The sequence below is a fragment of the Talaromyces rugulosus genome, chromosome I (genome assembly GCF_013368755.1).
Source record: "Talaromyces rugulosus chromosome I, complete sequence".
In the NCBI taxonomy this organism is placed as follows: domain Eukaryota; kingdom Fungi; phylum Ascomycota; class Eurotiomycetes; order Eurotiales; family Trichocomaceae; genus Talaromyces; species Talaromyces rugulosus.
The window spans coordinates 1,295,863-1,310,928 of NC_049561.1; the positions used below are offsets into that span (position 1 = coordinate 1,295,863).

At 48.4% G+C, this 15,066-nt stretch overlaps 5 protein-coding genes across 5 annotated transcripts; 2 read left to right on the plus strand and 3 right to left on the minus strand.

Annotated features, from left to right (window-relative positions):
• Window positions 1-390: 390 nt before the first annotated feature.
• On the minus strand, window positions 391-2,463 carry TRUGW13939_00427 (uncharacterized protein; the record flags this gene model as incomplete). The annotated part of the gene is made up of 9 exons (XM_035483635.1): window positions 391-496; window positions 561-725; window positions 786-887; window positions 954-1,176; window positions 1,244-1,519; window positions 1,572-1,931; window positions 1,984-2,088; window positions 2,142-2,299; window positions 2,363-2,463. 9 exons carry the CDS (start codon window positions 2,461-2,463, stop codon window positions 391-393), a joined length of 1,596 nt encoding a protein of 531 aa, XP_035339528.1.
• A 523-nt stretch (window positions 2,464-2,986) lies between these two features.
• On the plus strand, window positions 2,987-6,623 carry TRUGW13939_00428 (uncharacterized protein; the record flags this gene model as incomplete). Its single annotated transcript, XM_035483636.1, has 6 exons — window positions 2,987-3,136; window positions 3,206-4,400; window positions 4,457-4,578; window positions 4,830-4,969; window positions 5,051-5,828; window positions 5,889-6,623. 6 exons carry the CDS (start codon window positions 2,987-2,989, stop codon window positions 6,621-6,623), a joined length of 3,120 nt encoding a protein of 1,039 aa, XP_035339529.1.
• An 888-nt stretch (window positions 6,624-7,511) lies between these two features.
• TRUGW13939_00429 (uncharacterized protein) lies at window positions 7,512-7,977 on the minus strand (the record flags this gene model as incomplete). Its single annotated transcript, XM_035483637.1, has 3 exons — window positions 7,512-7,574; window positions 7,628-7,685; window positions 7,826-7,977. 3 exons carry the CDS (start codon window positions 7,975-7,977, stop codon window positions 7,512-7,514), a joined length of 273 nt encoding a protein of 90 aa, XP_035339530.1.
• Window positions 7,978-9,199: 1,222 nt separating this feature from the next.
• TRUGW13939_00430 (uncharacterized protein) lies at window positions 9,200-12,569 on the plus strand (the record flags this gene model as incomplete). Its single annotated transcript, XM_035483638.1, has 4 exons — window positions 9,200-9,241; window positions 9,332-9,556; window positions 9,621-11,995; window positions 12,053-12,569. 4 exons carry the CDS (start codon window positions 9,200-9,202, stop codon window positions 12,567-12,569), a joined length of 3,159 nt encoding a protein of 1,052 aa, XP_035339531.1.
• Window positions 12,570-13,519: 950 nt separating this feature from the next.
• On the minus strand, window positions 13,520-14,877 carry TRUGW13939_00431 (uncharacterized protein; the record flags this gene model as incomplete). The annotated part of the gene is made up of 2 exons (XM_035483639.1): window positions 13,520-14,126; window positions 14,198-14,877. The coding sequence occupies 2 exons, from the start codon at window positions 14,875-14,877 to the stop codon at window positions 13,520-13,522; spliced, it is 1,287 nt and encodes a 428-aa protein (XP_035339532.1).
• Between the last annotated feature and the right edge of the window lie 189 nt (window positions 14,878-15,066).

Genomic DNA, 15,066 nt, shown 5'->3' on the forward strand with positions numbered 1-15,066 from the left:
TAGTATCGGGCAGAAGATCCCGCGATTACTGTACAATCGCTTTTGGTGGGGAAGAGATGACGTCTCGTATAAGCGAGACGACCATGGGCTTATTCTTTCGGGATTCAGCCCAGTATATTACATATTTATTGCTTTTTGACCACTGCCAGAGTGTATACTGAATGAAAACGGCGCCAGCAGTTGAACATACGAGATCTTATTGAGATATGCTTGTATAAATGTGACAGAGCTGTTGTCATTTGATTGGTCAAACAGATAAAAGATCCACTTATTTTGTTCTACCTCCCACTGCACATGTGTCTATTCAATATATTTTATATGATTCTAAATATGTATAGTACAAAAACACCTTTGTAAGGTGTTAATATGTCTAGTATACAGCGGTATCACTCATACATCCTCAAAATGCTGCCCAGGCGAATCCTTCCTGTCCTCAAGGTCCAACAGTACCTTAGGCCCGACCAATGCGCCATGGCCTGGTGCATGCTCATAGCCGCTGGAAAGGGATAAATCATTAGCCATCATACCAATATAAACCCGAAATTGAACATTCAACTTACAAAATTTTATCCATCTGTTCAATCGTAAGTCCCTTGGTCTCGGGCAATAGGAAGAAGGACCACACAGTGGCAAGAAACATCCACGAGGCGAAAAAGAACCATGTTCCGTAGCCAAATGAATTGAAAATATACGGCAAGGCTTTTGTCATGGCGAACTGAGTTGCCCTGTTTGAACATTTAGAACAAAAATTGACAAAAAGAGAGATAGAGAAAAGGGAAAAATACCATTGAACTAGAGATGCATACGTGCCGGACACGTTTCGTAGAGCACCAGGGAAAATCTCAGCAGATACAATCCAGGGAACACCGTTTAGGCCAAAGGACCAGCTATCAGAAGATGTAAGCACATTTACAAGTAACGTCGTCGTCGGGGGGCGGAAAAGATATTCTTACAAGATGGCGTAAATCATAATCATGCCAACAGCTGCCTTACCGCCGGCAGCAGTGGAAGGAGAGAGGGCTTCACCGGCATCGATGACCGTGGCTGGATGTCCGACCTTGACATATGCACCGACAAACCAGAGACATAGGGAGCATATGATAGACGAAACGATGACGGGGGAACGGCGTCCCAGGAAGTCAATGAGGAAGGTATAGAATATGATCGATGCAATAGCTAACATAAAACCCAGTTAGCTATTTCGGTGTGATTTGGGTTGAAATGATAGAAAATGTAAACGAACCTTTTACCAGACCGTAGATACCAGTATAAAGCGAAACATCGGTGATACCTAGTGATTTAAACAACGTAGGCGAGTAGTAGTTGATTGCAGAGGCGCCAGACATGTTGGCAAGAGTAAAGGCACAGAAAACAAGAAAAACACGATTTCTCATGCCCTTTTGAGACAGTTCATTGATGGCACCTCGGATAAAAGCCCATCGTCCGGATCCATAGCGGGTAGAGATAGCTTCTTCTTCTTCCAGTCTGTTGCGCATCATTGCAACCTCTTCTTGGATATCTAGAGTACCTGGTTAACACATGCATGAAAATCTGACGGAAGAAAACCATACATTGGTGGTCAACTGGGAGATGCCTCAATTCCCGAAGAACTGCCAGAGCTTCTTCTTCCCGGTCCTTCCGCATCAGCCAAAGAGGACTCTCGTGGAGAAAAAATCCGCCCATTAACAAGAGACCGGCCGGGATTAATTGCCATCCCATCGGGATCCTCCATGTGGCAGCCTTGGACTGATCCATGTGCTGGCTGATGCCATAGTTGATCCAAAACCCAATCACCGAACCGATCTGGTAAGCGACTTCAAAGAACCCAGTCAGGATTCCACGGATTGAGGGAATTGAAAGTTCGGCAATGTAGCTGGGGACACCTGCTGTGATGCCACCGCAACCGAGGCCAGTCAAAACTCGCCCAGCATCTTATACACCCGGTCAGTCTGGCACAATTGCATGTCGAGAGTAGTATCTTACAAATCATCCCAAGTTGGCCGGTTGTAGCCGTCATCAACACGGCGCCAATAATAAAGACTGAAACACTGATTTGGAGTGCCCATTTGCGGCCGACGCGTTCAGTAACTAGAGAATACAGCTTAGCAAAGGCCGAAACCCTCTGTAATATCGGCACTCACTGAAGAAAGAAAAAAGAGACCCGAAAAAGGCACCAGCTTGAAAGGCAGATGTTATATTGCTCGAAATGCTATCTGCAGTAGCAGAGGTAATGTTGAAATCATTCATAAAACTCTCGCGAGCAATTGTCGTTCCCACAAAGGCAGAGTCGTAGCCAAATCTAATGAATTATTTAGTAAACAACCGCTTTCAGTATAGAGAGCATGTATCTATGAGTACTTACAGCAAAGACCCGGTTGCTATAATAATGGCCTCATAGTAGAGACGAAAATTGTATACCTCCTTTGGAGTTGGTCTATCCTCGACTGCGCGAAGCCCACCCATGATTCAATGCGTGAACCAACCAATTCTTCTACTTGAAAAAGAAGACAAAAAAAGATAAGAAGGATATATGAACATGGCTTTTTTCCCAGGTCTTTTACACAGACAATATATCCGCACTTCCCCAAGGGCTACTTTGCGGGGGAAACCCCGAGATTTCCAAATCGGGGAATTAGCCGAGCAAACAAACCGACTATTTGCCGCCACGCCAATGCCGAAAACGGTGATTTCGCGACCATTTTTACCTAAAAATAATTTACTACTTATCGATCTGAAATAAATTTCCCATTGTTCCAAAAAGGGACCGCTTAGGGGGTATTGCTCGGTAAGGTCATATATGTATTAGTCGACACTACTGCAAACTAAAGCCATCTAATAATAGTGTCATGCAAATGATTGGAGCTTATTTACAAGGGTACACGAGGGGTTGCCTCGAACATGCTGCTGACATCAACGACATTGCATGATACTCTTTTTATTAGCATTCCTTTTCTTGTAATATTTCAGGATTACAAAATCGAGAAGTATGAAGATGGAGTTGAGCTGGGCTGAGATCGCTCAACATGACAGCAGGAAATCTTGCTGGATTGTGATTGACTCAAAAGTCTACGATATCACGTCGTTTATTGCACAACATCCAGGTGGCGCAGCAGTATTGCTTAAACAGGCTGGATCAGTATGTATCAAAGAAGTCAAAACTTACTCATGTGACGAACGAGTTAACCCTTATTTTCTGGCAACATAGGACGCGACAGAGGAATTCAACGCCGTTCATTCTCCAGCATACCTTGAAGATCTCCCTGCCAAATGTAGTATCGGTTTTCTCAAACCAGAAACTAGAAATTTATTGAAAAAGGGCAAAAAGGAAGCTTCGACTTCAACTACGCCAGGCAAAGAGCCCGCGGTACCGCACATATCCACATGTGTGGCAGTTTCGGATTTTGAAGCGCATGCAAAAGCTGTGTTGAGCAACAAATCATGGATTTACGCATCAAGCTCTGCTAATTCAGGCCTGTCAATGAAAGGCAACATAGACGATTGGTCGCTGGTCACATTTCGTCCGCGTGTTCTGCGCCGAGTGGGGCAGTTTGATACTCAAACCTCCATACTGGGACATAAAACCCAATTCCCTTTCTATGCATCGCCGATGGGAACGATGGGTACTGTCAATACAGGTGCCGAGCCTCAATTCGTCAGGGGTGCAGTTCGCAAGGGGGTTCATGCCGTCATCAGCACGGGTTCGACCAAGACAAACGAGCAGATCATGCAAAGTTTGGTTGACGAGCAACAACTCCTCGATAACCGCAGCCCTTCACGGCTTTTTTTTCAGTTATATATCAATGTGGATAGACAGAAAGTGATTGACTTACTACGAAGAGTCAAAAAAGCTGGCTACAAAGGCTTGTGGATCACTGTCGATACTCCTATACTGGGTAAACGGCTCGCAGATAGGAGACTTCAGGCCGAGGAAGTACTCGAAGCAGGATTGGAAGAGGAAAAGAATAGAGAAGGACCCGAGAATAGTTTTGCTCCGGCTTCTGGCGGCCGACCAGTACCAGGTGCATTGAGCCCAAACACCACATGGGATGATCTTGTATGGATTAGAGAAGAATGGGATGGCCCAATTGTCCTGAAGGGTATTCAATGTGCGGAGGACGCCAAACTTGCCGTTGAGCATGGTTGTCAGGGTATTCTTCTGAGCAACCATGGTGGAAGGCAGCTGCACTCTGCCCCGAGCGCGCTTACGACGCTGCTGGAGATTCGCACATACTATCCCGAGGTCCTTGGTAAGATTGAAATATTTGTTGATGGCGGTGTCCGTGATGGTAGCGACGTGCTTAAGGCTTTGTGTTTGGGGGCCACTGGAGTTGGTATTGGCCGGCCATTGCTATATGCGTTGGCTGCTTATGGCAGCGACGGCGTAGAACGTTGTATTGACAGTAAGTCATTCTGCATCTGGGTTGTTCCTTATTCTCCTTTCTTGTTGTTGATGCAGGGATAGTTCTATCGGATGAGCTTTCTATCGCTATGGGGCTCCTTGGAATCACATCACTCGATCAGGTCCGGCCGGAGATGGTGAATGCAAGTCGGATCCTGAATACGATTTGGCGACCAACGGTATCTGTTAAATCTCATTTGTAAAGCATTAGTAGGACATGATTAGATGTAGTTTGAGCAATGGAGATTTCCTCATGAATTTGAATACTAGATGCGTCGTCTTGTAGAGGTTGGATGAAGCGAGGAAAGTGGGTCCGCTCCTCCCACCCGGCCCTCCCGCTCGCTCTCCCACCCGGCAAGAAAGGATATCCACATATATCATGGACGCTCTCGACATTGGACTTTTGAAAAAAAAAATAGGAAACAAATAGTCGGGCTTCAAGATATGGAAGAACCTCGTTTCAGCTGTCTGCATCCTGGATGCAACGCCAGTTATCGCCGCAAAGAGCATCTTGTCCGTCACTCAGCCCGGCATTCCCAAACTCGGGCCTTTACATGTCCTGATTGCGGAGTTAGCTTCGATAGAAAGTATTTCCCTCCCCCCTTCTTAGCTGTCTCTTCCAGTAGAGTAATCTAACCACCAGAATTATAGTGATACTCTGAGGCGTCATACAAAAATCCATCTCAAGCCAGATGAAGCAGTGGCTCACCGGGTGACTAGGGCTTGTGATCGATGCCGCGCTCAGAAATCCAAGTGTGATGGTGTCAGTCCATGTGGCATATGTGTTCGCAAGGGCTTAAAGTGTTCTTTTAAGAAGGGCGATGAATTGAAGAATAATGAGCGCGCCCAAAAATCGCCTCCTGTCGAGAATTATACTATCAATCGACGCGACAGCAGTGAACCAGCTCGAAAAAGAACTCGTCATCATGCATGGGTTCAGGCAGATCAAGTATTGTCAGACCAGAGTCTTGTACCGCAGGTAGTTCCGTTGCATTCAGCGTCGTCGTGTTCGGGTTTGCATACAACATCAGAGAGCGAGATCCGAGCAGTGCTGCAGCAACGCGAATTCCAACTCCAAGAAGACGCGGTCAAGTCAGCAGAGCAAGATCACCTATCCCAACCGACTTCCCAGCTTGGAGATCTGTTCGTCCCATCTGCTGAAGATGAGTACCTGTTCCCCAGTGACGAGGTCCTGATCGATTCGTGGGCCCGTACCCTTGATGTTGACCATTATGTGTGTTTGTATTTTGTGCATTTTCACCCTTTTTGGCCGTTTATCCTGAAATCCGCATTTGTACCCAGGAAGGAGCCCCGAATACTTGTATTGGCTATTGTGATGTTTGGGCTTTGGGTCACTGGAGAAGACCACTTGCGGAAGCTCGCTTGGACTATCCATGGCCATCTACATGTGATGCTCAAGAGGCAAATGGTAGGTCGCAATACTTCTCGCTCAATTTCCTATGCTAATGATGAATCAACTTGTATATAGAGTAGGTGGAGTATCTGGCCTAGAAGAAGAGATGCCTTTTCCAACACTCAGGGATTAGAAGATTCTTCTACCAACAACACCCGCTGGCCCCTGGCGACATACCAGTCTATTCTTCTTTTCACCATCTTCGCCATGACCGCCCATGATCCGGAAGAAGCCTATGAATATGTCAGTAATGACTCGATAGAGGAAAACACAAACAATGTCGATATTCTGGAGCGCATTCGGCCTATTTTCGCCCATCTCGTTCGCACATGTCGCACTCAAGGCGCCTTTTACTTTCCGGCCATGATAGCCCAGGGCTCTCCCGAAGACCCTTACCTCTTTGCATGGACGAATCTTGAAGAGTTAAAGTACTTTGCGCTTAGCTTGTATAAAGCCAGTAGCTTGTTCACAAGCCTGACGGATAATCGTGGTGATGACAATAACAACAACGACGACGAAGAACACGACGAGCGCACCAGTACTAGAATTTTAGTCTCTGACCTGGAATTTCCAGTTCCTGATAACGGATACTTGTGGTCTGCACCGGGTGCCCGTGAATTCTTCCGTCGCCGCGAACTGCAACTGCGTGATCCGGCCACGGTAGAGAGGTCGCAGTACATTCGTGACTCTGGACCATGGATATCTGACATTGTGGGCGGTAAAGCTAAGGTGTCGCTGGCGCATAGAAGGAAAGCATGGATGAGTCTGGGGCCGTTTTTAGGGTATATAGCTGGTGTAGACATTGCCTGAACAAAATAATACCGCGTTTTAAGGCTACGCCTGATGCCACCAATTCGTTCCTACTTCTAGTGTATAGACACACTCGTGATGTAGTATGCTAAGAGTTCATTTAACAATAAGATATGTCTCATCCAAGGGAAACAAAAAGGTGAAAACGAAATCTATTGTACACCAAAGAAGAGGGTCCCAAGCCCCACAACACAACTCCTGGAAATATTGGCTGCTTTTGGATCCTTTTTTTTTCAATGGGTAGGATGTTTCAAGTGCCACGGCCATGGTCCTCGAACTTTTTTTTTTTGGAGCGATTTCCTATCACAGCCAGGAACAAAGCATAGGGAGAAAAACAAAGGAAAGTATAAATGAAATCAAAGAGACGACAGGAAGCGTCCCGAAGTGATATATCGAGACAAGATACAGTAGAAAAAAGAAAGTCCAAAAGCTAGACACAAAAAAGTATATGCCAAAGAACAGTCAGTCAAACCAACGCACCCTCATGCAGACTTTGAATCCATGAGCGTTGAGATCTGCGTATCCATTGTCTAGCAGATGGTAGAAGATATTCCGGTGACAAGATGTGTTGTTTTCTGAGCCCCGCACAACACAATACTGAACTTCAGTGAGGCCGTCACATTACCCACACACAAACATCAGTCGTTCGTCGGATCGTGCAATGTCAATTGAATGGATCACACTGAATCGTGCCGACCATGGTATAACGACGTTGCGAGTATATCGGGATATAAAAAAAAATAAAAAATTCAAAAGTCGAATCACTATCGTCGTAAAGAAAGAGAAAAGGGTATGATAAAAAGGCGAGAAATTATGATGTGGTCGATATATGGCGAAAAAAAGAGTTTATCACTGAAGACGGATGAAGCGTCGAAGTCATTAGGACCATTACATAACAGTACAGCAGCCACCGGATTGTTGAGGTGCATATGGGTCTTCTCTCTTGTCGACCTGGAATCGGTTAGTATATGCAAGCCGTAGGGAGCATGGGGGAGCGAGCATACCTGACCCCAAACGGAGGGAACCATGAAGTCACGAGTGTTGTTGCAGTAATTGATAAGCCTAATTATCGAAAATTGAGTCAATGAAAGGTGGCCAAGAAGGTTGTGGATGAGTATGGGATCGCGCCGGGCGAAGTGAACAGACAAGACAGCCTTGCTCCTTTTGGGAGCGTTGAAACGTGGGGAGAGAGGAATGCTTACGATAGAGCAGCCTCGGACACCTTCACACGAGGACGATCCAAGTCCTCCTTCAAGCGACTGTTCAATTCCGTCAGACGGCGTAACTTCAGGTCGGCCATGCTCTGCTTCTTTTGCTTGACGTCGCCGCCGGAGCGGATTTCGTACGCGGCCATGGTGGTAGTTGTTCGTCCCGGGGGGCTGGCGGTACTCGATCAATGATTCGGACGCGCCGACGCTGTAAAAAGCTGCGCAGAGAGAGCACTGACAAAACTCTCGGTCGAGGAAAGAAACAAGAGAACCGAGACGATTCGAAGGACAGCAGGGAGCGACAAGACAGGCGGTAGTTGGTGGTGCGAGGCGACGAGACGGAACCGTTGCTAGCAGAAAGACGGGCTCTCGGGAAGGGGGGGGAGAGTTGCTGTTAGACTGCAAGCCAAGGCAAGGGTAGGAAGGACGCTAGCCAGAGGACAGTGACACTGACACTCGCGCAGTTTGGACTAGTCAACTAGAGGGGGCAGTTAGCAGCAAGTTAGTCCTGGGGGCTGCGAGCGAGACTACGACGTGGGCGTAGCCTGGTAAGGGGCTTTCTCTACGGCGGGCAATACTGGCCGAGTGCGCCGTTTTGCGCGCCTCGATTAGCCCCGTCGTGCGCTAGCCTGTTTGGGCCACGGAGCCCCACACTGGAATTCTTGCGCACAACACGATTTGTCCCCGGCTTACTGTGTACATGCAGACATAGTGCTGTGTGTGAATAATAATGACATACAAAATTATTTAAAAAAAAATTTGATTTTTGAGGAGAGAAAATACTAGGATACAAAATAAATTCCGTGTACCCAACGACGGCCTTAAAAAAAAAAGGTAGTATCAACTATCAATCCCTATCCGCGAGCGGGGCTCCTCTGCTCCGACGAATCACCGGCATCGGCATCCCCGTTGTTTCACGTGATCTCCCGGAGAATCGGGTTATCGATTGTCGATTGTCGACTATTATTGCTCGAGCAGTGAAAGAAGCCAAAGCCATCTTCTTTAGTATGAAGACATGGAAATATTCAGGTAGTTAATAATACAAGCCGCCTTGTGAAACTTGCGAAACTTGCGGGCGCTCTCCGGAAAAAGCAAAGGTCACGTGATAATGACTAGTCCATAATAGGCAGGGTGCGCGACCGGGCTCCTCTCTGGATTGTGATCGCACAACAGTTACGCTGGCCAGAATTTGCCTCGAAGATCCGTCAGGCCTTTCACCCCCGCGGCATAGCCAGAACTGCATCAAATTCTGTGCCCTGTCCGCCAGCTGAAAACCCAGATATATCAGCTACTGTGGCATCACGACTCTAACGTCGACCATCTCCATCACAACTAAATTTTCGTCGCCCAAGGGGCAGGTTGCCCACCATGCCTCCACCACCTCATATCAAACCCGAAAATGTCCTCAAGGTACGCTTCCTCCGCCGAATAGATGCTAGGAACGCTCTGTTCATATACAGACTGTGTTTGTGTGCTAACCGGGTTTTTTATTTATTATAGCGGGCTAGGGAACTCATCGCAGTCGGCCAGTCTCCAGCCGCTCTTACTGTCCTTCACGAACATGTCACCTCCAAGCGGACTCGTAGCAGTCCTGTCGCGTCTCTGGAACCCGTGATGATCCTTTTTGTCGAACTGTCGGTTGATCTGCGCAAGGGAAAGGCTGCCAAGGACGGTCTTTATCAATACAAAAACATCGCCCAGAACACCAACGTGGGGACCATCGAGGTAAGACGACATAGCTGCAATTTGTATTGGAAGAAAGAATCATGCTAACACATTTTTATCTCAGGTTGTTCTCAAGCGCTTCATTGAACTAGCCGAACAAAAGGTCACCGAAGCCCAGACCAAGGCCGATGAAATCCAGTCGTCTCTCGAATCCACCGCTCCATCAACTAACGTTGACGACCTCGAAGCCATCGAGACCCCCGAAACCATCCTTCTGGCCACCGTATCTGGAGAGCAGTCCAAGGACCGTACCGACCGCGCCATCGTGACTCCGTGGCTCAAGTTTTTGTGGGAAACCTACCGCACCGTACTGGAAATCTTGAAGAACAATGCTCGCCTGGAGGTTATGTACCAGACCACTGCTCTGCAGGCTTTCCAGTTCTGCCTCAAATACACTCGCAAGACCGAGTTCCGCCGTCTTTGTGAGCTTCTCAGGAACCACGTGCAGAATGCCGCCAAATACTCGGCTCAGATGCATGCCATCAACCTGAGCGACCCCGACACTTTACAGCGCCACCTGGACACTCGCTTCCAGCAACTTAATGTTGCCGTAGAGCTGGAACTGTGGCAAGAAGCATTCCGCAGTGTTGAAGATATTCACACGCTGCTCAGTCTCAGCAAACGTCCCGCCAAAAACGTCATGATGGCCAACTACTACGAGAAATTGGCCCGCATTTTCCTTGTCAGCGAGAACTACCTGTTCCATGCAGCAGCGTGGAACCGCTTTTACAATCTCCTTCGCCAGTCCTCCGTCACCATTGCTGCTGGCCAAGGCTCCAAGAAAGACAACCCTTCCGTCACGGAAACCGACATGACCAAAGCTGCCTCGTTCGTCGTGCTTTCCGCTCTTTCTATCCCCGTCATCAGCACCTCCCGCTCTCGTGGTGCACTGGTTGACGTGGATGAAGCTCGGAAGAACAAGAACACTCGTCTTACCAACTTGCTTGGTATGGGACAGGCTCCCACTCGTGCTGCGTTGTTCAAAGATGCTCTCAACAAAGGATTGCTTAAGCGCGCTCGCCCCGAAATCCGTGAGCTGTACAACATCTTGGAGGTTGATTTCCACCCACTGTCGATTTGCAAAAAGATCACTCCCATTCTCGAGCAGATTGGTGCCGATGCTGAGATGGAAAAATACGTTGTGCCTCTCCAGCAGGTCATTCTCACCCGTCTCTTCCAGCAACTGTCCCAGGTCTATGAGTCTGTTTCCCTGAAGTTCGTTTACGAACTCGCCCAATTCCCTGATCCTTTCCAGGTCACCCAGTCTATGATCGAGAAATTCATCATGAACGGCTGCAAGAAGGGAGACCTGGCAATCCGTGTGGACCATGTCTCCGGTGTCCTTTCCTTTGATTCCGACATCTTTTCTTCGGCTAAAGCGCTTCACCCTGGCAGTGCTGCAGGATCCGCTGAGAGCGAAGTGGGCTCTGTCCAGCGCCTGCAGAGCACCCCGGCCGAGATCGCTCGCTCTCAGCTCAGCCGTCTTGCTAAGACTTTGCACGTAACTTGTGTCTATGTGGATCCGTCATATACTGCATCCCGCGTTCAAGCCAAACAGCTGTCACTTGCCCGTGCTCGGGAGGGAGCCGCCAAAGAACACGAAGATATTCTGGCTCGCAGGGTCGTCATCGAGAAGAAGAAAGAAGCAGCGACCGAGTCTCTCCAGCGCAAACAGCGTGAAGAGGAGACGCGCAAGAGAATTCGCACTCAACAGCTTCAGGAAGCCGAGAAGCAGAGGTTGCTCGATGAGCAGCGCGAACGTGAGAAGAAACGTATGAAGGATGAGCAGGATCGCATTCGCCAACAGGAAATCAAGAAGCAGCTTGAAGAGCTGAAGACTGGCGTCAAAGGTATTGACCTTAGCGAAATCGACCCTGAAGAGCTTGATAGCAACCGCCTGCGTGCTATGAAGCTTGCTCAGCTTGAAAAAGAGAAACACGAACTCAATGACCGTATTCGTATCACTGCTAAGCGTATTGATCACTTGGAACGTGCTTTCCGCCGTGAGGAGGTCAAGCACGTCTCAGAGGACTACGAGAAGCAAAAGGAGCATGATATGGAAGTCTATCAGCGCCAGAAGGAAGAAACCTTGGTGGAAGCTCAGAAAAAACACAAGGCGGATGTTGCCCTCAAACACCGATTAAGCCGTCTTGTCCCACAATTCACTGAATTCCGTGATAGCCTTAACGAGAAGCGCCACGAGGAGTTCGAGAGACGCCACAAGGCTGCTGAGCGTGAATTTGAAGCAAAGAAGAAGCAGCGTGTCAAGGAAGTCCAGGAGCGTAGACGTCGTGAGAAGGCCGAGCGCGAAGAGGAGGAGCGTATCAGAAAGGAAGAGGAAGAACGTGCAGAGCGTGAGGAGCAAGAGCGTATCGCCAAGGAGGAAGAGCAGAGACGAGCCATGGCCGAACGAAAGGCCCAGAGGGAGGAGGAGAGAAAGTTAGTTTCCACTTGCAATCCACACTTGATTTCCCCCGTCACTAACCTATTACGCAGGAAACTCGATGAAGTCGCCGCTCGCCAGAAACAGCGTGAAGAAGAAGCTGAAGCTCGCCGCGCCGCTCGCCGAACTGGTCCGGCCCCCGAACCTGCTCGTCCAGAGCGTGTAGAGCGTGCGGAGCGTGCAGAGCCCACCGAGCCTACCGAGCGAATTGCTCCTCGCCTCAATATCGCTCCTCGCACTACTACTGGACCAAGCTGGAGAGAGCGCCTGGCCGCCAAGGGGACCACTGATGAAGCCGAGGCTGAACCCAGTGATGAAGCCCCTCCTCCAGCCCGCAAGGGTGGCTACGTTCCTCCTCACCAACGTCAAGGTTCTGCAGCCCCTGCTCCACGAGAAGCCACGCCGCCTGCCAATGGTGGCGGTGCTGATCGCTACATTCCTCGCCATCTTCGCGAGGGAGGTGCTCCCCCGGCCAGCAGGCCTACTGCTCCTCCCAGCGAGGCACCCGAAGAATCCAAGCCAAGTACTGGTGGCCGATGGGTACCTAGCTGGAAGCGCCAGCAGCAGTAGTCATGAAAAATTTTCCGTTCTTGGTTTCTAAAATTTTATAATGTTCTCTTTTTTTTCCTTGCACGTTACATTTTTTTCATTATGGGATTCATTATTTTTGTGTGTGATCATGCCCAAAAACTTTCATTGCCCCGAATGATCTCCCCAGCTACGCATTCATGTCTTCTTCCTCCTTTTTTTCCCCCCTTCCCCCTTTCCTACCTCTTTTTTCGTCTTGTTGACAAAATGGGCATCGCTGCTCTTGTGCATAAATTTTGTTGTGTCTTTTCCTTTGTGAGAAGAGGAAGCAGAGATTGACCTGGGGGGTGGTCAGAAGATGTACGTACATGGCGAGAGAGAGAGAGAGAAGAGAGGAATCGGGAGTCTATCGATTCTCGATTCCAGTTTAACTTAAAGAGGGTGAATTGCAAACAAAAAACATTTGATTACCAGATTCTAGTTTTCGTCGTATAATTCTTAAATTAAATCAGTAGACGAGAGATCAGAGTTTGTTGTTTGCTAACTATAGGCATTGTCTAGCGAATGATTACTGAAATTATAATAAATAGTGAATTCCAACATTCAAGTCTTGATTACGTTTCATGTCCAAGATTGTATCGCATTAATTACAACATCAAGAAAAGATTGCCAAAAATGACCGAGGGCAATAAAAAGAAAAAAAAGAAATATGCAAAATATAGAAAGAGCATGTCACAAAAAAACCAAGCAACAATCCTCTAAGGTAGTCTGATAGAAAGAAGAATGTTTAAACAAAAGACTGCAAGGGGATATCTATATGTATAGAGCTAAGCAAAATGGCAGCAAGCAGTATATGTCCAGTCCATATAGCAAAAAGAAAACTCGACGAACCGGGGGTAAAATAAAAACAGTAGAAGAGCAAAACAAGAGGGAAGAATAGCATAAGGGTCGTCTAATAATTTTTTTTTCCTTCTCTCTTTTTCGGAAGAAATCTATGCGGCAGCACCAGTTGTAGCAGCAGCAGTAGTACCGGCAGCACCGAAGAGTTTCATTCTCCATTCGCCGCATACTGCTTCGAAGCCACTAACGACATCGCCACAAACTCGACCTGCTTCGCGCTCTTTCAATTTGCGGTCCCACTGGCCACTTTCTATCCAGCGGTGGCCTTCTTCACGATCTTCTTCCTCGCGCCTGATCTCAGCAACAATCTCGCGCGCGGACCTGAGTCGACGAGAGGCCGTCGACGTCAGTTGCCGTGATTCATGTAAAGTGTCACTTAATGTTCGAAGCGTTAGCGTGAGGTCGGACGTTTGGCTGAGAAGAGCCTGTAGCGATAGTAGCGGATCAACAGCTGCGAGTTGGCTTTGCGTGGATTTTGTTGAGGAAGGAGAGTCTGGTCTAAGTGAACCATGTGTCGGTGGTTGGAAAGGTACAGGTAGGTTCGGAATAAGTCCGTCGTCGATCAGTGGGATGAGTTCGTCAATGGATTCGGTAGAAAGTAGCGGGAAAGGGGAGAAAAGAAGAGGGTGGATTAACGTCTGCAGTGCTCGGGTCTGGTGTGTGAGATGCGAGGTGATGGAAGTGTGAGCAGTAATAAGCCTATTGCAGATTGAATTAGCAAGCCATCTCCGAGCGAAATAACACAAAAGAAGAGTAAAGAGTCTCTTTACCTTGCAGCACCATTCTCGATGGCACTTTGCGCACCAAGATCCCGAAGGCTTTCAATGAAACGGTTGATGATCTGATCTGTTGAACTGCCATTCTCTTCGATTCCTCGCCGAGCTAGGCTCTCAATGTCTGCCATTCGCCTCTCCAGATTTGGCGAAAGTTCGCCTAGTTCGTCGAAATCCGAGTCATTCCCATAGTCAGATCCATCGTACTGGGATTCGTTACGTCGATGGCGGCTCTGAGTCTGTCTTGCTCGTGCTCGGGGCGGTTGTAGGCCATTTCCTTGATCTGGGGACATCGGTTCGCGAGGCGTGCCTTGTCCTGATGTATCCTCATCTTTATGAAAGTCTTCCATATTCTCGGCTTGGCCGTTGGCCTCGAACCCAGAAGCATCCTCGTAGCCTTCTCCATCACCCCAAGCATCGGCGAGTTCGTCTGCCAAATTCCCCAAACCACCACCCGAATCAACCGTTCCCATGTAATCCTCGGACATGCGTCGGTCACCGCTCAAAATCTGAGAATTCCGCTGTCGGGGAGTCTCTGGCGATAGTGGGCGGGGGGACTGAGGCGTCTGCGGGTAGAAATAACCGTTCTCACTCATTCTGTTGATACTCGGTGACATGTCCAGGCTCGAACGATTCCGGCGGTGTCTGGGAGACATTGGTGAGGGCGGCCCCGACATAGTGGTGGCCGAGTGTGTTTGTACGGGTCCAAGACGTGAAAGAAGAAACAACCAAAATGTCGATATATCGTATACTCATGTAAACAGGTCCGTAGATATTGCGTTGTTGGGCAAAAAAAAGGACGTTACTTTCGCTGTGGAAGCGGGCCTGCCGCCAGGACCAGGTGGAGCAGCAACAGGGGTTGTGAT